This window comes from Moschus berezovskii, chromosome 9, assembly GCF_049115385.1.
Source record: "Moschus berezovskii isolate FMDL1 chromosome 9, NW_MosBer_1.0, whole genome shotgun sequence".
NCBI lineage: Eukaryota > Metazoa > Chordata > Mammalia > Artiodactyla > Moschidae > Moschus > Moschus berezovskii.
The window spans coordinates 79404047-79430992 of NC_142468.1; the positions used below are offsets into that span (position 1 = coordinate 79404047).

The window sequence follows — 26946 nt, forward strand, 5'->3', positions numbered from 1 at the left end:
TTAGTTCTTCACTTTCTGCCATAAAGTGAAAAAGTGAAAGTGAAGTCGCTCAGTCTTGTCTGACTCTTTGCGACCACATGGACACCATGCTCCTCTGTCCATGGAATATTCTAGGCAAGAGTACTGGAGTGGGTTGCCATTTTCTGCCATAAGGGTGGTGTCATCTGCATATCTGAGGTTATTGATATTTCTCCTGGAAATCTTGAATACAGCTTGTGCTTCCTCCAGCCCAGCATTTCTCATGATGTACTCTGCATATAAGTTAAATATGCAGGGTGACAATATGCAGCCTTGATGTACTCCTTTTCCTATTTGGAACCAGTCTGTTGTTCCACGTCCAGTTCTAACTGTTGCTTCCTGACCTGCATACAGGTTTTTCAAGAGGCAGCTCAGGTGGTCTGGGATTCCCATCTCTTTCAGAATTTTCCACAGTGTATTGTGATCCACACAGTCAAAGACTTTGGCATAGTCAATAAAGCAGAAATAGATGTTTTTCTGGAACTCTCTTGCTTTTTCCATGATCCAGCAGATGTTGGCAATTTGGTCTCTGGTTCGTCTGCCTTTTCTAAAACCATCTTGAACATCTGGAAGTTCACAGTTCACATCTTGCTGAAGCCTGGCTTGGAGAATTTTGAGCATGACTTTACTAGCTTGTGAGATGAGTGCCATTGTGTGGTAGTTTGAGCATTCTCTGGCATTTCCTTTCTTTGAGATTGGAATGAAAACTGACCTTTTCCAGTCCTGTGACCACTGCTGAGTTTCCCAAATTTGCTGGCATATTGAGGGCAACACTTTCATAGCATTATCTTTTAGGATTTGAAGTAGCTCCACTGGAATTCCATCACCTCCACTAGCTTTGTTTGTAGTGATGCTTCCTAAGGCCCACTTGATCTCACGTTCCAGGATGTCTGGCTCTAGGTGAGTGATCACACCATTGTGATTAACTGGGTCATGAAGATCTTTTTTGTACAGTTCTTCTGTGTATTCTTGCCACCTCTTCTTAATATTTTCTGCTTCTGTCAGTGTCCAAAACCACTGCTGATGGTGATTGCAGCCATGAAATTAAAAGATGCTTACTCCTTGGAAGGAAATTTATGACCAACCTAGACAGCATATTAAAAAGCAGAGACATTACTTTGCTGACAAAGGTCTGTATGGTCAAGGCTATGGTTTTTCCAGTAGTTGAGACTTGGATTATAAATAAAGCTGAGTGCCGAAGGACTGATGCTTTTGAAGTGTGGTGTTGGAGAAGACTCTTGAGAGTCCCTTGGACTGCAAGGAGATCCAACCAGTCCATCCTAAAGGAGATCAATCCTGGGTGTTCCTTGGAAGGACTGATGCTGAAGCTGAAACTCCAATACTTTGGCCACCTGGTGTGAAGAGCTAACTCATTTGGAAGGACGCTGATGCTGGGAAAGATTGAGGGCAGGAGGAGAAGGGGACGACAGAGGATGAGATGGCTGGATGGCATCACCGACTCAATGGACATGAGTTTGGGTGGGCTCCGGGAATTGGTGTTGGTCAGGAAGGCCTGGTGTGCTGCAGCTCATGCGGTCGCAAAGAGTCAGACACAACTGAGCAACTGAACTGGACTGACTGAAGATGTAGTCATTACTGTGATTTTCATTTTACAAATAAGGCAACCGGGATTTCCCTGGTGGTCAAGTGGTTAAGAATCCAGTTGTTAATGCAGGGGACACATGGGTTCGATCCCTGGTCTGGTAAGATTCCATGTGCCACAAGGCAACTAAGCCCAGGCACTCTAGGGACCATGTGCTGCAACGGGAGAAGCCACTGCAATGAGAAGCCTGCACCGCAACTAGAGAGTAGTCCTGCTCATCACAGCTAGAGAAAGCCTGCACACAGCAACGAAGACCAAGCACAGCCAAAAAATAAAAATAAACAAATGAGGCACCCGGACAGTTTAATTTGCCCAGTCACCCAAGGATAAATAGTAGAACCAGTATTGAGCCCAGATAATGTGACTCCATTTACAAAGATCAAACCAGTCAATCCTAAGGGAAATCAACCCGGTGATGGACAGGGAGGCCTGGCGTGCCGTGATCATGGAGTCGCAAAGAGTTGGACACGACTGAGTGACTGAACTGAACTGAATATTCATTGGAAGGACTGATGCTGAAGCTGAGGCTCCAATACTTTGGCCACCTGATGCAAAGAGCTGACTCATTGGAAAAGACCCTCATGCTGGAAAGACTAAAGGCAAAAGGAAGAAGAGGGCGGCAGAGAATGAGATGGTTAGATAGCATCACCGACTCAATGGACATGAACCTGAGCAAACTCTGGGAGACATTTAAGCAGAGAGGAGCCTGCTATAGTTCATGGTGTCACAGAGTCAGACACAACTTAGTAACTGAACACCACCAATTTGTCTCTATAGGCCACAATCTCATAAAAACACATGGCATTCTATTTCATGGTATTAATAATTTTCCTGGGTCCAGAAGACCTGCTGGAGAAGGGATAGGCTACCCACTCCAGGATTCTTGGATTTTCCTGGTGGCTCAGATGGAGAAGAATCTGCCTGTGATATGCGAGACCCGGGTTTGATCCCTGGATTGGGAGGAGCTCCTGGAGAAGGGAACAGCCACCCATTTCAGTATTCTGGCAGGGGGAATTCCATGTACTGTATAATCCATGGGGTCGCAAAGAGTCTGACACAACTTTGCGATTTTCAGTTTTATAGTATGATCTAAGCATTGCAAAAATAATTTGTTAGAACTAGGCCTTTATGAAACTTATATGTGGACGTCCTATATTTGTCTCCTTTAGTCAGTGTTTCATACATTGCTGAACAACCTTTTTGTTCTAAAGACACACACAAAAAAACATAGCTACATGTGTCCAAGAACTTTGCGACACTAATTTTCCTAAAATGTGATTCCCACTTATAGGGTCCCTCTCTTTTTTCTTTTTGGAAATCTATTTATTTTTTATTGGCCACGTAGCAAGATTTGCAGGATCTTAGTTCACTGACCAGAAATCAAACCTGTGCCCCTCGCAGTGGAAGTACAGAGTCCTAACCACTGGAGTGCCAGGGAAGTCCCTCTCATTTTTTCCTTCCCTCTAAATCAAAGTGGTGTTTCATTTAACATATATAACATCTAGCACAAGCAAAGAAAGCAAATAAAGCAAAGCAAAACAAAAGTCTAAAGCAAACCTCAGGACAAAATTTCCATCCTAAAGACTGGATATGAGCTAGACAGCAGCATAGTGGAGTTAGGACATGGATTCCCTGACTCCCAGTCAGGAGTTACTCATACCAGGCATAGAAGACTAAAAATAGGGCCAGTTCACCATGTCATTTCTTGTTTTTACTTAGAAACTGTCATGATTTTCTCTTTGTACTAAAGACCTCGCCTAAGATTCTCCACCTTGAGAAAGCAGACAGGTCCATTAAGAAGTCACATTATGGAGCCTAAAAATGACCAAGACTTGGAGCCAGATGGTGTGATAGTCTGAAGACTCCATTAACTACCAGCCCCTGATCTTGGATAATGAGTTACATCTCTAACTTCAGTTTCCCAGAACTCGTATTGGAAACAATAAGACCAACCATTTAGAAACAGGAGACCACTGGAGATAATGAAGGAAGTGTCTGACACAGTAGGTGATAAAAAATGAAACCTACTAGTACCAGCATATGATTCCGTTCCGTTCCGTTGCTCAGTCGTGTCCGACTCTATGCGACCCCATAGACTGTAGCCTACCAGGTCCGTCCATGGGATTCTCCAGGCAAGAATACTGGAGTGGGTTACCGTTTCCTTCTCCAGGGGATCTTCCCGACCCAGGGATCGAATCCGGGTCTCCCGCATTGGAGGCAGATGCTTTAACCTCTGAGCCACCAGGGAAGCCCCCTGCATATGATTGATTTCACTGATTTCCCTGTAGTCTTCCCTATGTCTTTGCATGTGGAAGGAAATTCTCTAGCATTTAATATGATTGTAAGTATATGCTAGATAGTATATTAAAAAGCAGAGACATTACTTTGCCAACCAAGGTCCGTCTAGTGAAGGCTATGGTTTTTCCCGTGGTCATGTATGGATGTGAGAGTTGGACTGTTGGACACCGAAGAACTGATGCTTTTGAACTGTGGTGCTGGAGAAGGCTCTTGAGAGTCCCTTGGACTGCAAAGAGATCCAACCAGTCCATTCTAAAGGAGATCAATCCTGGGTGTTCATTGGCAATGAAGGACTGATGCTAAAGCTGAAACTGCAATACTTTGGCCACCTCATGTTACGAGTTGACTCACTGGAAAAGAGTCTGATGCTGGGAAGGATTGGGGGCGGGAGGAGAAGGGTATGACAGAGAATGAGATGGCTGGATGGCATCACCGACTGATGGACAAGAGTTTGAGTGAACTCCGGGAGTTGGTGATGGACAGGGAGGCCTGGTGTGCTGTGATTCATGGGGTCGCAAAGAGTCGGACACGACTGTGTGACTGAACTGAACTGAAGTATATGCTAACTTAAAAAATGATTATCAACTAATTCAAACACACACGACCATGGAAAATAAAATAACCATCATCCATGTGTATCCCCATTAAATTTAGTGTCATCTCATACTTCATATGGAGATGGCAATGGCAACCCACTCCAGTGTTCTTGCCTGGAGAATACCAGGGATGGGGGAGTCTGGTGGGCTGCCGTCTATGGGGTCGCACAGAGTCGGACACGACTGAAGCGACTTAGCAGCAGCAGAAATTTCATAACTATATTAATGGTATCAGACTGTCCATATTATTCTCCAGTTTACTGTACCCTCAACATTAGGTTTGGGGAGGTACCTATGCTGATATTTGTAGCTCTGTTATTTTAAATGCACTATAGTATTCAACTGTATGAACCTCCCATCACATATTTCTGTGCTCTGAGGGACATCTAGACTATTTCCAATATGTATATATTTTTTACTATTCAAAGAATATTGCAACAGACATCTTTCTCACATGTGCATCTTTGGGTACCTGTGGGAGCTTCTCTAGGGCACAAATATAGAAGAGGGATTGCGCGGTTCGAAGATATGCGCACTTACAACAACACTATCGACTGCCAAATAGTATTCCAAGTCATCGTAGAATTTTGTTATTGCAACTTTTTGGGTTTTGTTTATTCACTCTTTATTGAGCTATATTTTATATATCATAACACTGACCCATTTAAGGTGTACAATTAAACAGTTTTTAGTATAGGTGCAAAATTGTACAACCATCACCCCAACATAACTCTAGATTCCTGTGACATTGTTTTTATTTATAAGTTTACTTAAAACAACTGTAAAGTTGGTAATGTGTCTCAGTCAATGTAACCGCGGAAATCGAGATTTCCTTGTTTGAAACCTGTTTTTTTGAGGAGGTAACTGCAAGGCTGGAAGGAATAGTTTCAATTAGGTTACAAAACTGCTTAAAGGCAGGTTCTTGTTATTTAAAAAAAAAAAAAAAAAAAGCATTCCTATTTATTCACCTCAGAGTAAAATGACTCAGAATTGACTCTATTTGGAGAGATGGGAGTTATGATCTACCAAATAAAGGAGCTCTTTTCCCCCAGAACTATTCTCACTCCTGCCAGAAGGGGAGGGAGGTGTTAGCCAGGGCAGAAGGTGGAGTAAACCATGTGGAAGCTGGGACACTGGCAGAGAGGAGGGGGAACCGGTGTCCTTTATTCTTCTCCACAGGTTAACTTAGCTTTCCATCAAGTCATTTTTACACTCTTATTAATTAATGGCACTTCCAAGTATGAGTTGTTTACTCCAACTCATACTTAATGTGTTAATTGACAATGTGGGTTGCCAAGTATGACTTGGAATACAAATTTACATAATATTGTTTTCATCCAGCCACTAAACATTCTAAATCTGACACATTTCTTTTTCCTTGGAGTCTCCTGAGGAACATCAGTTTGATGGACAAAAACACTGGTTCTCCTATATTCACTCCTTTTGGTCACTGCTTTAAAGATGTCGATATTCATCTTTACAGCTTTGCTTCTTCAGGTGCTTGGCAGCTCGTTGAACTTCCCTCCTGCCCTTCAGACCTTCCCACGAGTACAGAGGGCACAGTTGTGTTCAGTGACAGCCCATCAGATGACAAGAGACCAGGAACCTGACTGTGATGAGGGGGCAAGGCCCAGACTCAGGGCTGACACCTAGGGCAGACACGCTAAAGCTCACCTCACTAGCCACACAGGCATGGGGTTTAGAAATGAGTGCAGGGGATGAGAGGACCTGGAGAAGTTGTCTCTGTAACTAGCTCCCTCCATCCTTACACCAGGAGGCCTGAGGCGCTGGCAGGAGGTGTGGGCCCACACCAAGGCTCTACTAAGGCTTTCAGTTTGGGATCTGCAGAAGTGAAGGACCCGGGACTGAATGGAAAACAGCCCTGACCTGCACTGGAAGGGATTAAGTCCAGCAAGCAACCCTGAACTCAGGGCAAAATCCAGTCAGGATGGGACGCTGAATAGCAGATGAGCACTCCTCTCAGGTGAAGCAGTCTAAGCAGCTTCAAGCAGCCTGTATTCCCAGACTAGGCAAATGATCCCACCCATCCTGAGCTCCAGAAGATGGCCGAGTTAAAGGCGTTACCCTACTCCAATGCAAATATATGCAACATTTACCTACCTCTTCTGAGCCTCAGGAGCAATGAAACACAGTTGCAGGCCTCCCCTCCAGGGCCATTCCCCTGAACTGGCTTCAGAGCTGGCACGTCAAGACTCCACTTTCCCAGTCTATGGTCCAACCTCCTTAGCTTGTTAGTCACGGGCCCTGCCCCCAGCCTCCTCCACACCCACACCTGTCATCGACATATCGGCTGATCAGGGCAGGCTTCTCAAAGCTCAGAGCCTGGAAGGGAACAGAACTGCACATGGAAATAACGCCCAGCATCTTGCTTCCTCTTTGTTTAAAATCTATTCCTTACAAGTTGCAAGGGTTCCAAGAACAAGGTTGTGGGTAATATTTGCCCTCTGCCCCATCCCATGTTGCAGAGTAAATGTGTACAGGCCACAATAGTTCTAGTAGGACAGAAGTGGTGTGGTAAGTCACATATTGCTCACTATTTGAGTACCTCACATGTATTATTTAACCCCCAAAATAACCCTACCAGGTAGGCATTACTGTCTTCATTTTTGGAGGAGAACACCAAGACCCAGGAAGATCACAATTTGCAGAGGACATAGGTCTGATTCCACCCCAAAGCTCACTGCAGCGCTATTTACAATAGCCAAGACATGGAAGCAACCTAGATGTCCATTGACAGATGGACAGATAAAGAAGCTGTGATACATTTATACAATGGAACACTAGCCTTTAAAAAGACTGACAAAATACCATTTGTAGGAACAAGAACGGGCCTAGATATTATCATACTAAATGAAGCCAGAAAAGATAAATATCATATAATATTGCTTATCTGTGGAATCTACGGGCTTCCCTGGTGGCTCAGCTGGTAAAGAATCTACCTGCAATGCGGGAGACCTGGGTTTGATCCCTGGGTTGGGAAGATTCCCCTGGAGAAGGCAATGGCTACCCACTCCAGTATTCTGGCCTGGAAAAATAAATACAAGTGAACTCATTTCCAAAACAAAGACTCACTAGACACAGAAAACAAGCACGGTCTGTTTTCAAATAGGAGAGGGGAATGGGGGAGAGAACAGGAGGTTGGGATAAACATATACACACTATACATAAATCAGATAATCCACAAGGACCTATTATATATAGCACAGGGAACTACACTCAATATTTGTAAAATGTATCTGTAAAGATGACAGTACCATCGAACTGAGAATAAAGATACACAGTAAACATTGATGGTTCAGTGGCTAAGAATCCACTTTGCAATGCAGGGGATATCGGTTCAGTCCCTAGTCCAGTAAGACCCTACATGCTGCAGGGCAGCTGTGTCCACGTACAACCACTGAGCCTGTCCTCTGGAGCCCACATGCAGCAAGTACTGCGCTCACACAGGGCAGCTGCTGAAGCCCGTGTGTCCAGTGCCCATGCTCTGTAAGAGAAGCCCACACAGTGACTAGGCAGTAGCCCCTGCTGTCTGCAACTACAGAAAGCCTGTGTATGACAGTGAAGACCCAGCACAGCCAAAAATAAAGAAATTAATTAAAAAGATACAGAGTAAACAAACAAAACCCCAGGCAGTCTGACTCCACAGCAGTGTGGTGATGGGAGGAGGTGATGGGCAGGGTCCACCTGGATGCAGGTGGAGAAAATTTTAAAATAATAATAAAACCAATTAGAAGTCAGATGACTTTTTATCACCATGTATAAACTATTTTCAACAATGCAATGAAGGAATATTTTCCCTCACTTGGGTGAAACCATTCCCACCATCTGATTCAGCTGGATGCTCCAATGTCTGTGCCTGATAGGCAGCAATGGTACGACTCTTAAGGAAAACTCAGCTGGGACACTGAGGATGGCAGAGCAAAAAGATGGAAAGACTGGTTTTTAAAAAATTATTGCAGTAAAATGCATATATAACTTACCATTTTAAGCATACAATTCAGTGGCATTAAATTTACTCGCAATGTTCGGCAACCATCACCACTATCCATTTCCAGAACTTCATCATCCCAAACATAAAACTTTATACCCACAAAACCTGATTCCTGTTTTTGCTCTCTCCCCGGCCCATAGTCACCTCTATTTTTCTCTATGAATTTCCCTACTCTAGGCACCTCATGTAAGTGGAACCACACTTGTCCTTTTGTGTCTTTCTTCCTGCAGCACCGTGTTTTCAAGGTTCCATGTTACAGCATGTATCCGAATTTTATTTCTTTTTAAGGTGGCATAATACTCCACTGTATCTAAGAACTGGGTTTTTAATGACATCTTTGAGGCACACACCTTAGGGGACCTCTTGCTAAGTTAGATAGTAGGTTTACCTTATAGTGCAGGTCATATGGTGTTGGCTTTTCTTTTCTCTTACAGCTGAAAGAATTCTGACACACAAGACACAACTCAGGTTCTTCGGTGAAGCTCCAGGGTGAGCAATGAGGCCCACAGACACTCAAAATGCATATTCTCCAGCATGTGGCAAAATTTTACCGAATTTCCGTGTGTGTAAGTCTGAATCTATGCATGGGTACATGCGTATACACACTCACATGACAAAGGCCACAGCTTTACCTCTTTTTATCCTCAGTTATTTTGATAACCCCTTATTACAACCGTTAATTTCAACATAACCAGTGAATCAGTACTTAACATTTTTCTTCATCATAAAAAATGTATTAAATTCCAAATCAAGTGATGACCTCATGCCTGGTGATCTGTGGAGAAGTAGACTGATGCCTTTTTTCAAAACACTTTTCTACAATCTTCACCAATACAGGAAATAATCAAGTTTAGTCAAGGTAAAGAATAAAAAATTTATTTAAAAAACACCATCCAGCATCAACTGCTCCAACTTTGGCAGGCAGGCAAGGGTGAGTGGTTAATGTTTTATTTGTATATGAAACTGGAGATGCAGGAAGCAGTGTGGCAAAAATAAAAAAATGCTTAGCATTAGAACTGAAAAAGAAAAGTAAGTAGTCAGCTACTATGACAGAAGGGAACTTTTAAGTCACTACGCAATGAGAAGAATCTTATCTTTAATAAGTACTAGTAGTGGGGGAGGTCTGACTTACTTGCAAGATAATGAAACATGTTGGTTCATGACTGTGAAGAGGCGGACTGCAGAAAGCTGTGAGCAAACCCCAGTGTTAGCAAGGGTGTATGGAGAAATGGGGATAAAGAGAAAAACAGGGCAGAATGTTTCTGCAGCAAAGGGCTCTAGAAAAAAAATTTTTTTTAATTAAAAAAAATCTAAGCATGCATTGTAATATTTTTCTGTAAGAGTACAATGGGTAGCATTAGAAGTCAATTACGCTGTAAACATATACAACATCCTTTCATTGTGAGCATTGACATGAAGCCTCCTGCATCTACTAAATTATAAATCACATTATAAAATTCTATCATTTGTTTGCTTGTTCCCTTTCCTGGTTCCTAGCTGTTCACACTCTGGGAGAGGACAATGCCCTGTGCAGATTTATCAATCCAATCCTTTCTTTTCACAGATGAAGGAGGGCAGTAGCTTGCCCATGGTCACATTCCGCCTCAGTGAAAAAGACTGGACAAGAACCAGATGCTCTGACGCCCTATCGAGTGCTTTTCTCATTACAGCATGACGGGACTCACTCTCTCCCATTCCTGCTTTGCACTGGATAGTTCTCCGTCAATCTCAGCTGGGGCAGAAGGGCTCTGAAAGAAAGGAACTGGTCTGCTTGGAGCCTCTGATTTGCTATCATTGTGGGACAAGAAACCATAAAACGCATTTCCCACTTCAAGTCTGAAAGTAATCTACAACACACACACACACTCAGGCTACTGAGAAATATTTCCTTGATAAAGCACTGTGCAAGACAGGAATTTTTAACTGCTTGCAAAGGAGAGGTTATTGATTTTAAAGGAGAACATCTGGCCAAGGATACACACACCTTTCAGATGCTCTTCAAACAAAGTTCTGGTCATAGCTGATGACCAACATAGAGAGCTTCTGGCTCCAGGGGTCATGTCCATACCAGGCAGAGAGTCCCTAACCATAGTACCAACAAATGTGGTGGGAACTGCCTACAAATATGTACACTGCAGCAGAAAGGGAAGGACATTTGACTGGATTCTTTTAAGGAGCCCCACCATGGCCGCATCTATTTTGGGTTTCACACTTATCAGCACTCAACATTCTCAATGTTCTAGCCTGACTGTCCTCGTGTCTGGGCGACATCACCCGGAGTGCTTCATTACAACATTCGTGAGAGGTACCTCGAAAGGCAGGCTGGTCAGATCTCTCTAGGTCGTTTTTTTCTGTGTGTCCTTTGAGAACAAAATCAAAGGGTAATTAATTGCATTTTTAAAATGTCTGTAAGTTTTTGTTCAAGTTCAATATAAGAAGATGAATTTAAAATATCCTTTGTAGTAACCATGAACCAGGAAAACTGTGAGAGGAAACAGAGTTCTTGAAACTCTGACGACTCCCAGTTTATGGAAACATCTACAGACTGTCCTGCAGAGATTTATTTTTCTTGGGCTCTACAGGTTTCTGTAAGAGGAAGGTTCTTTTTCACTGAAACTTTTCCTAGGAACTTGTTTTTGCAAGTGAAGATAAATCCTTTGTTTTACAAAACAAGAGTCTTCCGTGTGTTGTGTGTGCTGTCTCAGGCAACAAATTGCCTTTGTACCGTATTTCTGGTCTCTTTCCATATAGCTTGCTGTATCCTGTACACAGACTCCTGAAAAATCCTTTCCACCTGGGTAGGAAAGCCACGACTTTCTTCCTCCAGGGCGTTGATGGTTCGCAGAGCAAAGGGAGTCCTCTCTCGGGGCAGGGGCTTGTTCAGGGGCCGCATGGGGATGACGGAGTTGTACTTGTGCTGCCTGTTAACGGAGTTCATGAGGGACGAATAGAACTGGAACCTACACCAGGTGTCCCTTAAGAAGTTTTCAGTCAACAGTAAGATAGTCCAGGCAGACCCGTTGACAGCATCATCCAAGTTCTGTAAATGCTGTCTGCCACACGGCATCTCGGCAAAGATGATTCCAGGCTTGATGCCGAAGTCGTTTTCCAGCAGACTCTGGACTCGGAGGGCTTCGCCCGTGTCTTCTTCAGCGTGCAGTATCACAAATTTGAGGAACACCTCTTCTTCTGTGTCCTCTTCCGGCCTCTCCTCCACTCCCTCCTGCTCCCCCGCTGGCATCTCTGCAGTACTGCTGTACACAGCATCGCCATGCAGGGAGATATTTTCAGATTGCTTGGAATCTGACGTGTGATGGCTTTGACTAGTATCCACACTCTGGCTTTTAACCCAAGGCACAGAAAGACGGCAGGGATCCGTTTTAGACTTTCCGATACCCATTATAAAGATCCGAGTCAGAAGAGGAAAGCTTTATTTATTTCTCAGCATTTCATTTCGTTCTAAAAGGAGAAATAACAAAACAGAAGTATACTGTAAACACAATCAAAACATTAAAAATGGAAAATTTCATTCATCCTGAAAAACCTCAGAAGGATTCTCATATAAAGTTCTTGAAGAAAGAAGTGCCAAACAGATCACTGGGAAATGAAATCACTTCTCTTTTCTGAGCTTCACAAGGGCTACTACAGGTAGTTAAGGCTAAGTTAAAGAGGGCCCAGTTTAATACAACAGGAGACATTTGGAAATTTTAAATGGTACTAAATTCACTCTATAAACCTCCGTATTAAAATAAATTACTTTGGTATTTAGTGAAAAGGTACCCTATCAACTCTAACCATATGGTGTATAAATCCAACTTCTTTATTCTAACAAATTATTGTGTAGACTAGAAAGAGCAAAACCTAAAAAAACAGAATATTCCAATATTAAATTCAAAATTTATTTTTGTATTAAACACAAATACAAAACAATACAAATATCCAAAGATGGCTAGCAGGCAGCTCTAGAATAAAGAGATCTGAAATGTCAAATGACACGTTACGCAGGATTCACTTCCTTAGCATCTTTTTGTTTGTCCACAGTCAGGCCACATTATAATGGGGCTGGTAGAGAAACTATATTGGAGAAGGAAATGGCAACCCACTCCAGTGTTCTTGCCTGGAGAATCCCAGGGACCGGGGAGCCTGGTGGGCTTCCATCTAAGGGGTCACACAGAGTCGGACACGACTGAAGTGACTCAGCAGCAGCAGCAGAGAAACTATAGAAAGGAGTGTGAAAAGTAAGGAGTATCTTTTTCCAGCTAATCCTGAGAACACTTAAGAAAACATATTTATTCACCTACGGAGAAATTAACATCTTGGTTTGGAAGTGAAATCTGGAAACAAAGCCTTGTGGTTTTCATCACTGAAATTAACAAATAATCATTATAGTCTATACTTGTTCTTTTCTTTAAAAAATGCTAAATTCAGATGGAAGAATTAGATCAGCTGTGAAAGGGACTCCTTGTGAGTCTAATTTAAATAGAGATTCAGATAATGTTCACAGTGTTGCTAATGTAATTCCCAAAATAGGCAGTTTCAAGGGGGATTCTTTAATCAAAAGACAGACAATTTAGAATAAATATAAATTCCATGTGGAGAAGGCAATGGCAGGCCACTCCAGTACTCTTGCCTAGAAAATCCTATGGACAGAGGAGCCTGGTAGGCTGCAGTCCATGCGGTCGCTACGAGTCTGACATGACTGAGCGACTTCACTTTCACTTTTCACTTTCACACATTGGAGAAGGAAATGGCAACCCACTCCAGTGTTCTTGCCTGGAGAGTCCCAGGGACGGGGGAGCCTGGTGGGCTGACGTCTATGGGGTCACACAGAGTCGGACACGACTGAGGTGACTTAGCAGCAGCAGCAGCATAAATTCCATGTTTTCAAAATATGGGCCCATAGGCTATATATTCCCAGCATTTTTATTTATTGTTCATGGGCAAAAACCAGAGTTCAAGAAGAAATGAGAATTGGACTCATAATGACCTAAGTAACATGTAGTTTACATATGCCAAAATAATTCAGGTTTAGAAGAGACCATGTAGCAAAGCTGGTGAAAAACTGCTCTGGGAAGAAAAGATAAGAGAATTTTCTTTCTAATGTACTTCAGGAGTGAAAGGTTTGCCACCGTCTCTGAATAATGAAGGAATTGCTGGATACCACCTGTCATCTATTCTGTCTGTGCAGGTTTGGACCCACAGTACACCATGCCAGCCACCAAGCGGTAGTCCAAGACATGACAGCTCTCCAATGGTACTACATACATTTCAAATAATAAACCTAAATGAATTCAGACTCTCTTCCTTGGTTAGGATTTACTGCTGATTCTGTTATTATAACATGAAAAAATTTTACTGTGCAAAATTGCAGAAAGCTTCCCCTGAATTAAAAATATTCAATATTCAATCTATTTAAAGTGTCAGTTAAAATAATCTTCACTTACTCATTAAGATAGGTTTTTAAACCAACTTAACTTCATTATCTTATACACTAGTTGCTGCAGATGAGGGCATGTGAAATAACATGGCAGATTTTCCTAAGACGTGTCAAAAACCTCTAGGGAAAATGGTGTGTCAAGTTAGATTGCGAAATTTTTGAAATAAATAAAAAATAAACAGGTGGTGCTAATGGTAAAGAACTTGCCTGCTGATGCAGGAGACATAAGAGACACGAGTTAAATCTCTGGGTCAGGAAGATCCTCTGGAGAAGGGAATGGCAACCCACTCCAGTATTCTTGTGTGAAAAATCCCATGGACAGAGGAGCCTGGTGGGCTACAGTCTGTGGGGTCACAAACAGTCAGACACGACTGAAGCAACTTAGTACACAGGCAAACAACAAGAGGAAAAATTACACTTGGATAAGAATTACAATTTTATGTTTCATTTTTCTTAAATACTGGTTGGCAGAAAAGAGCAAAACACTCCAGAAATCTATGATGTGCTATTCCACCTTCCAAGCACTGCTGCCCACCTCCACCTGAAGCAGACCAGCGAGAACAAGTCAGTGAAAATGTCTGAAAACTTCTTCTAATTTGGGGAGGGAGAAGGAAATGGCAACCCACTCCAGTACTCTTGCCTGGAAAATTCCATGGACGGAGGAGCCTCATAGGCTACAGTCGATGGGGTTGCAAAGAGTCGGACACGACTGAGCGACTTCACTTAAAGTAAGGAGACAGTTAAGAGGAAAAGAGGCAGGAAGTTTTTCTGTGTTGGAGATCTGCCTTTCCCATCACCACATGATCCAGGGATGGGGAAGTGGTCCAGACTCATCACAGGGGTTCTCAAGCCTGGAAGGTAATGGGGAGAGCCTGACTGTGCTCCTCCTGAGCTAATTAACTCCATCAACAAAAAGAACAGAAGGAAGGCAGGGAATGTGGAAAGGAACAGGGAAAGAAAGAAGGCTGGCGGAGAGAATTCTGCAAAGCCCTGTCAACATCTTCCTCCTCCATCACAGACAGACAGCACCAGGGTTAAGACATTTAGGTTTCCGCTCCTTTCCCTCAGCTAAGTGGGAGGAGAGTGAAGGTGGCCGCTGGGGAAAAGGTACATAGGACTGCTTACAGGAATAAAAATGTGTGTGTACACATTTTTGTGTGTTTATACATCTTTAATTTACCTTTTTGGAAAGGCACATTTTGAAAATATTTATATTCCCCGTTCATCCTGTTACCCCCACGGCCTCCTACTAGTGACTACTCTTATTAGTTTCTCCTATATTCTTCCAATATTTCCTTATACATATATCTATATATTTCTTTCCTTATTTAAAAAAGTGTCATCTTATATACACATATACACTGCCAAAGAGGAATAGATAGATAGACAGGCGATTGCTTTTTCCCTTAATAATATAACTTCAGAGCCTTCCATATCAGCATACAGAGAAACTCCACATAATCTCCCAACATGTGAATGTACCCTAATTGTCCCCTGTTCTCGACTATGTGATTTGTTTCCAGTCTACAACTATTATGAAAATGCTGCAATGAATAACTTTGTACAAGTGCCACTTCATTTACATGCAAGGTCATCTGTAGAATAATGAGCCCAAATGGGATTTCTATATCAAAGGACAAATGCATTTGTCACAGTGACAGATTTGGCCAAACTGCTCTCTGTAAGACTGAACATTTTTTTGTTTTGCTTTTACCTTGACAGAATGACATGCCCACCTCCATCCCATGCCCCAGTAAAGATCTAAGACCAAACGACCAGTTACCATTGACCACAGCCCAGTGGAGCTAATCATCAGAGCAAGAGACGTGGAAAGACACAGCTTATCAGAATGGAGCCCTTAAACTGGAGTTCTGTAAGGAAGAGCAACAGGGCCAGGGCCAGGAGACTCAGGCGAAAGAAGGTGCCAATGGAATCCTCCTTACCCCAACAGGAGTAAGACGAAAAGAACTGAAGGGCATCTATGCATACTCAGCAAGTGTGCAAAAATATTACAGGAAGAAAGAAAGAATATAGAGAAGAATCATAGTAGGCAACAGACAAATACAAACTTCCATTCTCATGAAGATTACGCGCTCTGGAATCAGACTGCGTGAACATAAATCCCAGCCCTACTATAAAAAAACAATTGCAAGACTTTGTACAAGTTACTGTACGTGTATCGCTGTGTTTTGATCTCATTGTGCATTAAATGGTGATAATTATAATACCTACCTTTAAGGTTTTCAGGAAGATCAAATGGCTTAGAAGAGTGCTCCATAAATTTTTAACTGTTAATTTTGTTATTAAATACATTGAAGAACACTTTACAGTTTTACTTTAGTAACAGAAGGCAGAACTAAGCCATGTGCCTCCAGAGGGGTGAGTGACCGCGTTAGAGGATGCCAGAACTTCCCTTTGACTATTTCATTATTCTCAGGAAAAGAGGAAGCAAAACTCCTTCCTTAGGACTGCCCCAAACCTCAGTCTGTAGCATAAACAAAACTTAAATGATGGAACCTGTTGCGGTGAGACTAGGGTGTCCACAAGGTTATTCTTCTTCTTTATGCTTGTGCGTGCTAAATCGCTTTAGTCATGTCCAACTCTTTACAGCCCGCCAGGCTCCTCTGTCCATGGCATTCTCCAGGTGAATACTGGAGTGGATTGCTATTCCATCCTCCAGGGGATCTTTCGGACCCAGGGACTGAACTGGTGTGTTGACTAGTCCCCATGTGCCCTCGTGCCCCCAGCAGAAGCCTTCTGTGGTTGGAGGAGGGTCAGGGCAGCACCCAGGGGGTCCTATCCCACCACAGCCTCTCTTCCCACAGAAACTTCCCAGGAGGTTCCTTGGGGTGGTTACAGCCAGCCCTCTCTGCCCTGGCCCTAACTCAAAACTGAAACATCAGTGTGAATTTCTCATTCATACAACGTTTACTTTCCTCACCTAGACCTTTGCGACAGTTAATTGTATGTGTCAGCTGGGCAAAGATACAGTCCCTAATTGTTTGGTCAAACATCAGTCCAGATGTCACCCTACAGGTATTTTTAGATGAGACTGACATTTAAAGCAGTAAACTTTAACTGTAAAAACACCGAGTCACTGTGCTGTCTAGCTGAATCTAATACGAGATTGTAAATCAACTGTATCTTAAATTTAAAATGTAAATGAATAACGCAGTAGACTTTGAGTAAAGCAGATCACTCTCCATAGCGTGGGTGAGACTTAGCCAATAAATGAAGGCCTCAAGAGCAATACTGAGGTTTCCAAAAGGAATTCTGCCTTGGGAAGGCACCAGAGAAATTCCACTTGAATTTTCAGCCTTCAGATGCAAGACTGCAAAGTCAACTACGATCTGAGTTTCCAGCCCAGTCACACAAGCCAATTTCTTAAAGTGAACCTCCCACTCTTCCTCCCTCTCTCCCTGTGAGACCTACTGGTCCTGTTTCACTGAAAAACCCAACTATAGCCTCCATAAAAATTTGCTGCCCTCAGAATTAAGAGTTACCGTTTGCCATTTAAAAACATTTTGACAACTTCGAAAGAGAGACTCCCAAACCAGAGGAAGCGAAACGATGACCGGTGATAATTTGATAATAAAATACATATTCATCCACAATTTTCAACCTGCCCTTGTGTTTACCACTGAAAATGCTAATGTGTTTAAATCACTGCCTCTGAAATATAACACATTTGATGAACATTTAGGCAACTAGTACTTGGCTCCTTCAGCCCTGGAGAAACTTTCAGTTGTTTTTCCTATCTGGATAGCACCATCTTGTGGCAAATACGTACAAAATTAGTTTCTTCGCTTAATTAACAGGCTTTGTCATTATTAATAAACGTAAATGTTGTTGAAAACTTACTCTGCACCAAACCCTGCTGTGTTTCAGGGATGTGGAGTCAGGTGCTCCCGTCAGGTAACAGGCGCTGCTGGAGCACTCAGGATGGACACGCAGCAAGGAGCACTCACATCAGGAAGGCTGAGAAGTGACGGGTCCGGCAGCGGGAGAAGTATTTGCAAAACACTTGAGGCACCAGAGCACACAGTGTGTTAGGATCACTTTGCACTTGATGTTTAGAAGCCTCAAGTCCATATGCAGGGATGGGAGGGGGATAGGATAGTGCTGGACAGAAGGACAGACAGACAGCAGGATTAGAGAGAGTAAGGAACCAAGGACATTCGGCTCAGGACTTTGAACTTGACCCTGTGGGCAGACAGAGAGTCCCTGGAGGTGTTAAGTAGGGGAGTGGCACGATCTGACTTGTTTTAGACAGGTTAAGGCAGCTGGAGTAAGGAGACGAAGCCTGCGGGCCGTGAGGCTGTGGACAGGAAGAGTAATCAGATAGAGGCTGCTGCGATAACCTGGGTGAGAAAGCAGAGCCCTCAACCAAGTGGCAGTGGAGGCAAAAATGTGCAGGAGCGGAAAGCTTAGCTCAGAAGGACAGGAGAAGTCAACAGCTACAAATGGAGACGACGTTTCAAGAGGAGGGAAACTCGGAATGCCTGGAAATAGAGGGAACTGGCTGTGAGACAGAAAGAGGATGAAAAAGTGTGTGGGGACTTCTCAGGGCGGAGCTGTTCTCCTCTCGGTCGCTGGGCAGCCCTGTCTCTCTCCTACTCCCCTTTTCCCTGCGAGGAGGAGGCGAGCCACCAAATTCCTCAGGGTGCCAGGTCTCAGGGTAATGTCTGTGATGAGCACTGCAGATGACGTGGTGACCTGTAGGACTCTGGGATTTAGCATCTTGGGAGAAAGTGAGCACACTTGGTCTTCAGGAGGCATGGCTGCATCATGTCGGAAGAGAGCACGCTGCTCTTGCAGTCCTTGTCTGGACATTTAGGATGGAAAGAAGGGAAGCTATGGATGTGAGGTAGCCAAAGGGGCATTCTGTAGCAGGTACAGCAGATGGGCTCAACCAAATTTATGCCAACTTCCTTTCAGTGAACCTTCCTGTACTACAAGTGCTAAAAGCTGTATTTCCCAGACTTCCTTAAAGCTAGGGTACTGGGTGTAACTTATGTTCTGAGTTTAATATGAAGGGAGGCAGAGCATGAAGCAATACTTTGCAGAGCTGCTGTGATTCAGGAGCTGGCAGCATGCTGAGCTGCAGGAGGGTTTACAGTTTTGGCAAAAGTCCCTGCTCCACTAGACCAGTTCTGCAGGTGATATTTCGAGGTGTTCCCAGAAACTCAACCTGGAGCCTGGCTCTTCAAGTCACCCAAAGATAGTGTACATTTTGTAATATCTGCCACTAATACCTTTCTGCTTAAACTACCTTGAGTAGATTCTGTTTTCTGCAACTAAATTGATACAGCATCCAAATCCAGGGCAGGGAACTATAGCAAGTCAGCAGCAAAACACGGCACTGCCATCTGTTTTTGGAAGTTTCACTGGAAGTCAGCCACACCATTCATTCATGTATTATCTATGGCAAATTTCACGCTTAAGAGGCAGAGGTGAGCAATTCCAGTGGGAGCCAGGTGGCCCAGGATATTTATTGCCAGGACATGACAGAACAGACCTGTACCGGTTAAGATGACGAACATGCAGACTTTTATGTCAGACCCGCACCCTGAAAATACTGTAAAATCCACACTAGGGTGATCAATATGTTCAGGAATAGGATGAGTAGAATTTGTATCCACCTGATCTTTACTGAAATAACATTTACTGAAGGTCAGTTCAGTTCAGTTCAGTTGTTGTGTCCGACTCTGCGACCCCATGAACTGCAGCACGCTAGGCCTCCCCATCTATCACCAACTCCTGGAGCTTACTCAAACTCATGTCCATTGAGTTGCTGATGCCATCCAACCATCTCATCCTCTGTCACACCCTTCTCCTCCTGCCTTCAATCTTTCCTAGCATCTGGGTCTTTTCCAATGAGTCAGCTCTTCGCATCAGGTGGCCAAAGTACTGGAGTTTCAGCTTCAGCATCAATCCTTCCAATGAATATTCAGGACTGATTTCCTTTAGGATGGACTGGTTGGATCTCCTTGCAGTCCAAGGGACTCTCAAGAGTCTTCTCCAACACCACAGTTCAAAAGCATCAATTCTTCAGCGCTCAGCTTTCTTTATAGTCCATCTCTCAAACCCATACATGACTACTGGAAAAAAGCATAGCTTTGACTAAACGGACCTTTGCTGGCAAAGTAATGTCTCTGCTTTTTAACATGCTGTCTAGGTTGGTCATAACTTTTCTTCCCAGGAATAAGTGTCTTTTAATTTCATGGCTGCAGTCATCATCTGCAGTGATTTTGGAGCCCAAGAAAATAAAGTTTGACACTGTTTCCACTGTTTCCCCATCTATTATGCCATGAAGTGATGGGACCAGATGCTATGGTCTTAGTTTTCTGAATGTTGAGTTTTAAGCCAACTTTTTCACCCTCCTCTTTCACTTTCATCAAGAGGCTCTTTAGTTCTTCTTCACTTTCAGCCATAAGGGTGGTGTCATCTGCATATCTGAGGTTATTGATATTTCTCCCTATAATCTTGATTCCAGCTTGTGCTTCATCCAGCCCAACGTTTCTCATGATGTACTCTGTATATAAGTTAAATAAGCAGGGTGAAAAATATACAGCCTTGACATACTTGGTTCTCTATCTGGAACCAGTCTTTTTCCATGTCCAGTTCTAACTTTTGCTTCCTGACCTGCACACAGATTTCTCAAGAGGCAGTTCAGGTGGTCTGGTATTCCCGTCTCTTGAAGAATTTTCCAGATTTTGCTGTGGTCCACACAATCAAAGGCTCTGAGGTAGTCAATAAAGCAGAAGTAGACGTTTTTCTGGAATTCTCTTGCTTTTTCGATGATTCAGCAGATGTTGGCAATTTTATCTCTGATTCCTCTGCCTTTTCTAAATCCAGCTTGAACATCTGGAAGTTCACACTTCACATACTCTTGAAGCCTGGCTTGGAGAGTTTTGAGAATGACTTTACTAGCGTGTGAGATGAGTGCAATTGTGTGGTACTTTGAGCATTCTTTGGCATTACCTTTCTTTTGGACTGGAATGAAAACTGACCTTTTCCAGTCCTGTGGCCACTGCTTAGTTTTCCAAGTTTGCTGGCATATTGAGTGCAGCACTTTCACAGCATCATCTTTGAGGATTTGAAATAGCTCAACTGGAATTTCATCACCACCACTAGCTTTGTTCATAATGATTCTTCCTAAGGCCCACTTGACTTCGCATGCCAGGATGTCTGGCTCTAGATTGGTGATCACACCATCATGATTATCTGGATCATGAAGATCTTTTTTATATAGTTTTTCTGTGTATTCTTGCCACCTCTTCTTAATATCTTCTGCTTCTGTTAGATCCATACCATTTCTGTCCTTTATGGTGCCCATCTTTGCATGAAAGGTCAGTTGAATCAATAAGGATGGAGAAGGTCCAGTCTAAGTGAAAGGATCAACTGTATCAACTATTACCCATTGATACTTACTCGAGTCAAAGTAAACCAGGGCCTGTATTTTCCACTTTAGGTTCCAGCTCTGGCATTAGAAAGGTTAGGCATCTTCAGGGGTCTGGCACCCTGCATCTTCCCTTCACGGCACTTGTCACATGACAGTTAATTACTATGGTGTGAGTACGTGCTTAGGTTCTCATCCTTCCCATTAGCCTGTAAACTCTACTGGGCTAACACCAAATCTTTCCTGTCCCTGTATCTCCAGAGCCTTCTAACAGTCAGCATTCAACCATACCTTTTGAATGAACGAATGAATCATAAAATTCCAAATATAAGATTAACAGTTTTTCAGGTTGAGGGCCAGCCAAACACAACTCTTTAACATCCTTATTATATAAATTATTGACCCAATCAGAATACGAACGTGCTGCAGTCCATGGGGTTGCAAAGAGTTGGACATGACTGACAGACTGTACAACAAATTTTGTTTTATCTGCAGGTTGAGTTAAGCATGTCTCCTCCACCTGCCCATAATATCCTGCTCATATCTCTGCACTGTACTTTTAACTTGCCTTCCTTGCTGGTCTGGGAGGCAGCTTCCACCTTATTTCCCCAGACTTCTCCACCACGGAAAATGGCACTATCGATCTGCCCAGTCACCTCAGCCAGACACCTTAGGAATCACTGACATTGTCCCTTTCACTCCTACATTTTCACTTCTAAGCTGCAAAACACATCTCAAAATGTTCCACTTCCCCCCTTACTGCATTTTCATTCTAGATCAGTATCTTTCCCCTAGTCCACTACACTGCTGCTTCCTAACTGGTCTTCTGTGGCCATTCTTGGTCAGTCTAATTCATTCTCCACTCAGCAGCCACACTATTTTAAGCTATGGTTTTTCCAGTAGTCATGTATGGATGTGAGAGTTGGACTGTAAAGAAAGGTGAACACCGAAGAAATTATGCTTTTGAAGTGTGGTGTTGGAGAAGACTCTTTGAGAGTCCCTTGGACTGGAAGGAGATCCGACCAGTCAATCCTAAAGGAAATCATTCCTGAGTATTCACTGGAAGGACTGATGCTGAAGCTGAAACTCCAATACTCTGGCCACCTGATGTGAAGAACTGACTCACTGGAAAAAGACCCTGAAGCTGGGAAAGACAGGAGGAGAAGGGGACGACAGAGGACGAGATGGTTGGATGGCATCACCGACTCAATGGACATGAGTTTGATCAAGCTCCGGGAGTTGGTGATGGACAGGGAAGCCTGGCGTGCTGCAGTCTATGGGGTCCCAAAGAGTTGGACATGACTGAGCGACTGAACTGAACTGAACAACCCTGCAATGGCTTCCCACTGCTCTTACAATAAAAATTTCTTAATATGGCAAAGGATGCCCTTCACGATCTGACTCCTTCAGCTCCAAGCTCATCTCATGCTTCTTTCTCCTCTGCTCCCCCAGTCCCCTGCACGTGGGTTTTGTTTTATTTCTCAGACTTGCTCAGCTTTCTCCTATCACAGGATCTAGGGAACTATTTTATTGCAACTTTGAAGTATGAGTTACATGACAATATATTTCTTATTAGAGAACTTGAATACAGTATTGTAGGCTAGCCAACATTCTATTGGAGGTAATCAAAATTTTCAAATAGTAGGGAATGGCAATATAAACTATGTCATATTATTCACATGACTGAACTCTATGAAATCATTAAAATGTTTACAAATGTTATGAATTATTTTAATGACATGAGAAAACTTTAATAACATACAGGAAATTTTAATGATCCTGTAGTATGATCTTAGCTTTGTAGAAAAAACTTCTGAGAATACAGACTGGAAAGAAGTACATCAAAAAGGTAACACTGGTTATCTGTGTATGGTAGATGGATGTAATCTGGAAAAAAAAAGAATTTTTTTTTTTTTTTAGGAACTATGTTGTTCTCTAGGTTTTGTATTTCTAAATAGAGGTCATGCTAACCTGATGCCCCAGAGAGTATATTCCTCAGGAGCCACATGTGCACATTCTGGATGGGTTTAACCCACGTCCAGGGTTAACTCTGCTTGATCTCCCTTATTTTTTAAACCTATATACAAATTTCTAATAGTTGGGGTTTTCTAACTCTAAACCCAATAGTGGTCCTCCAATATCCCACTGAACAACACACACCAGAGGACAGAGTATTCATTTCCACAGTACCTAAAACAGATTCTTGAGCAAGCACACATTAAATTACTTTTAAAAACTGTTTCTATCAAGGGTTTCCTGGTGATTCAGTGGTATAAAGAATCCATCTGCCAATGCAGGAGGCATGGGTCCAATCCCTGGTCAGGGGAAGACCAGGATTCCACATGCCTTGGAAAAGCTAAGCCCAGATGCCACAACTATTAAGCCTGTGCTCTAGAGCCCAGGAGCTGAAACTACTGAAGCCTTAGCGCTCTAGAGCCTTGTTCTGCAGCAAGAGAAACACTGCAACGAGAAGCCCACCGGCCACAACCAGAGAGCAGCCCCGGCTCATCGCAATGAGAGAGCCGAGGCAGTCACGAAGACCCCACACAGCCAAAATAAACAAATAAAACAGTTTTTAAAATTGCTTCTGTCAGGTAAAAAAACAACAAAGCACACGCTGATCTTCCCCTGCAGAGCTTGCCTCTTTTCTCAGCTGCTAAGATGCTCCATGCTAATGAGTGCTGTCTGATCAACACAGAGAAGCCTGGGGCAGGAGTTATGATCCCAACTTTACTCAAGGCTTCCCTTTATTCCTCCTACTCATACATCGTTCCATGTTCCCAATCCCTTTACTTTGAATTTTTATTTAATCTTCTATTGAAAATATTTATTCAAACATCTGAAATCCCAATTCTGACACGAGAAAACAGTTTTCTCTATCCTTTTAAAAGAGAGGAAGGTAAGATATACACTACTGATAATATCACAGAACTAGTTGCTTGGGATTAAAATAGGAAATAAACATTATAAATTAAATGATCTTTTATTCCCCAACAGCTCTTTGAGAAGATGAAAATATTGCTTTTTATTTCCATTCCCACATATTTTAAAAAGAGAACTGAATTTTGTTATGCAAGCTTGATATTCTGTGGTACTGGCTTAGTCACTACACAACTTAAAAATGCATATAATAACCTCTGAACAAGCACCTTCATTTTTCTTCTTCCTGTTATGACGACCTGCTTCTGGAACCAATCAACAAGGCTCCAAGTCAGAGACTACTGCTTCCCACAGAAGAAAAGAAATTGGAAACGAAAAAGATTGCATATTCTTTCCAGTAAATGGAGGATTTTCCTTTCATTTTCTTTATTTCAAAATGAGAACTGGCCTTAAAGCGCAAATCTTCTCCAAACCAGGAACAACATTTTACAAAAACGCAGACTGTAAGAGCAAACTGTACATTTTATCAAAATGAGACTTTGTGATGCTTGTGCTCTTTTAATGTTAGAGAGCTTTAGCAACCAATAATGATTTAAAAGTGCCATCAGCTTCATGGGATATTAGAGAGTACTGTTCAGTATCTAACAGCCACTGACCCAGACAGTCAGGGTTGAGAAGATGTTACCAGGACTAACGCAGTAATCCTTGAGAAAGCCAGAACAGGGGAATGGGTAAAGTGAAGGTATACAGCCTGCGACAGTCTAGCAGAGACCCCTGCAAGCAAGGAATGGCAGCAAAATCAGAGCCACTCCAGGCAAGCGAACAGGGTGGGGAAGCCGGAGAGACCATGAGGGAAGCAGTCAGGGGTGTGATGACACAGGGTCTGTAGCCACAGTCAGAATTTTGTTTTTATGATTCTGATGAGAAGCCACCAGAAGGTTCTGAAGAGAGGGGAAAGCTCTGATTAGATATTTCTAAAAATAGCTGCTGTCTGGAGAAACACTGAAGACAAGAGCAAGGGTAGAGGCCAGAAGATGTGATCAGTCTTCACAGTCTTCTGGGTAAAAGAGGATTGTGGTTTGCGTTAGAGAGGGCATAACATATGATCGGATTTGAGCCATCTTTTCAAGGCAGAGTCAACAGTTTGCTGAATGCTTGGATGAGGGGTCTGAGCTGAAAAGAGGAGTCAAATGACAATCCCTAGACTTTCAGCCTCACTGGACGGCAGTAACATTTCCTGTGATAAGGAGAACAGAAGAGAGGACTGGGTGGGTGCCTACCAGTAATTCTTTTGGAACATACTAAGTTTAAATGCCCATCAGACTTCCAAGTGGAGATGTTCCAAGCTAGATACTAGATGTTAATCTAGAGCTCAGGAGAGAAGTGAAGCTACAAAGAAAAATCTGGAAGTCATCAGCTTATAGATGGTATTTATAGTCATGAAATATGGCTTGGGATAGACATTGCCTTGGGAGAAAGTATGGTTCAAAAGGGAATCTGGCCAAGAACCAAACACGGTAGCAGTCTAACATGAGGTGGCTGAGAAAAGAAGCCTGGAGACACAGAAAGAGTGGCCAGGGAGGCGGAAGCACATTCAGAAAGCGGTGGTGAGCCGGCTACCAAATGAAGGAAAAAGAACCAAGGAGGAGGGAGCAAATAACTTGATTCCTAGGAGGTGAAAACTCGCGCAGATAACCGACTTATCAGGCGGTATTTGTTAAATGAATAAATTTAAAAAATATCACAGGGAGCAAATGACTCTACAGATTAAGTGCAAAACATCCAACACACAGCTGGACGTCTGAGGAATATTCAATTTGCTTCAGGAGGAGGAGGTAAGTCATTACTCTGTATCTGCTCATCTACTTTTTGATTTCAGTGAGTTGCTTAAGTCCATCTGGAATCAGTACATTACTTACGATGTTAAAATGGGCCATATTTTTAAGGATTTTTAAAGTTTACGGCCATGAAAAACTGGATAGGTCCTAACAAACATAATACCGAAAACGAGCTCACCGCTGCCAGCCCTAATTCTTTTCATCCAAATTAGCTTTTGGACGAAGGACAGAGCGACTTCATTTTCACTTTTCACTTTCATGCATTGGAGAAGGAAATGGCAACCCACTCCAGTGTTCTTGCCTGGAGAATCCCAGGGACGGGGGAGCCTGGTGGGCTGCCGTCTATGGGGTCGCACAGAGTCGGACACGACTGAAGCGACTTAGCAGCAGCAGCTTTTGGACAAGGTCACAAAAAAGCAAACCAAAACCAAAACTTCCAGCACAGACTCGTGTGCCTGGCGGAGGCTCCCACCAGAAGAACTTTTAAGCCTTCGGAGACTCTGGGCTCTTTGCTTAGGGTTCTGAGATTGCTTTAATTTAAAAAATAGGTTTCATAGTCAAAATGAAGCTTGAAGAAAGAGTTGCGAGAGGGATCCTCCCCTCAGAGGAAGGCGACTCAGCCGAAAGGACGGCCGGTTCCCCCACCCCCGGCCCCCGAGGTGGCCGCCGCCCGGCCCCCGCCCCGCCGACCCCGGGCCCCGGCCCACCCGCGCAGACGCGGGCTACCTGCCGGGGAGGCGCGCGGCTCCGAGCCCCGCGGCGACGTCCTCCTGGCCCGCCGAGCGCGGCGCGACTTCCGGGGGGCGGGGGCGAGGCGGGCGGCGGGCGGCGGGGCCGGCTCCACGCCCGCGGCACGAGCGCG

General features: G+C 43.4%; 1 protein-coding gene across 4 annotated transcripts; it reads right to left on the reverse strand.

Annotated features, from left to right (window-relative positions):
• Positions 1-9387: 9387 nt before the first annotated feature.
• On the reverse strand, positions 9388-26946 carry TICAM2 (TIR domain containing adaptor molecule 2). 4 transcript variants are annotated; one of them, XM_088839867.1, is made up of 3 exons: positions 26811-26936; positions 17826-17987; positions 9388-11986 (listed from the first exon to the last, which is right to left on the reverse strand). In XM_088839867.1, the coding sequence occupies exon 3, from the start codon at positions 11925-11927 to the stop codon at positions 11229-11231; it is 699 nt and encodes a 232-aa protein (XP_088695993.1). In that variant the 5' UTR covers positions 11928-11986; positions 17826-17987; positions 26811-26936; the 3' UTR covers positions 9388-11228. The 4 variants fall into 4 exon arrangements, with proteins under 4 accessions (XP_088695993.1, XP_088695995.1, XP_088695996.1 ...); XM_088839869.1 differs by having other exon boundaries at positions 17826-18086; positions 26811-26905; XM_088839870.1 differs by lacking the exon at positions 17826-17987 and having other exon boundaries at positions 26811-26946.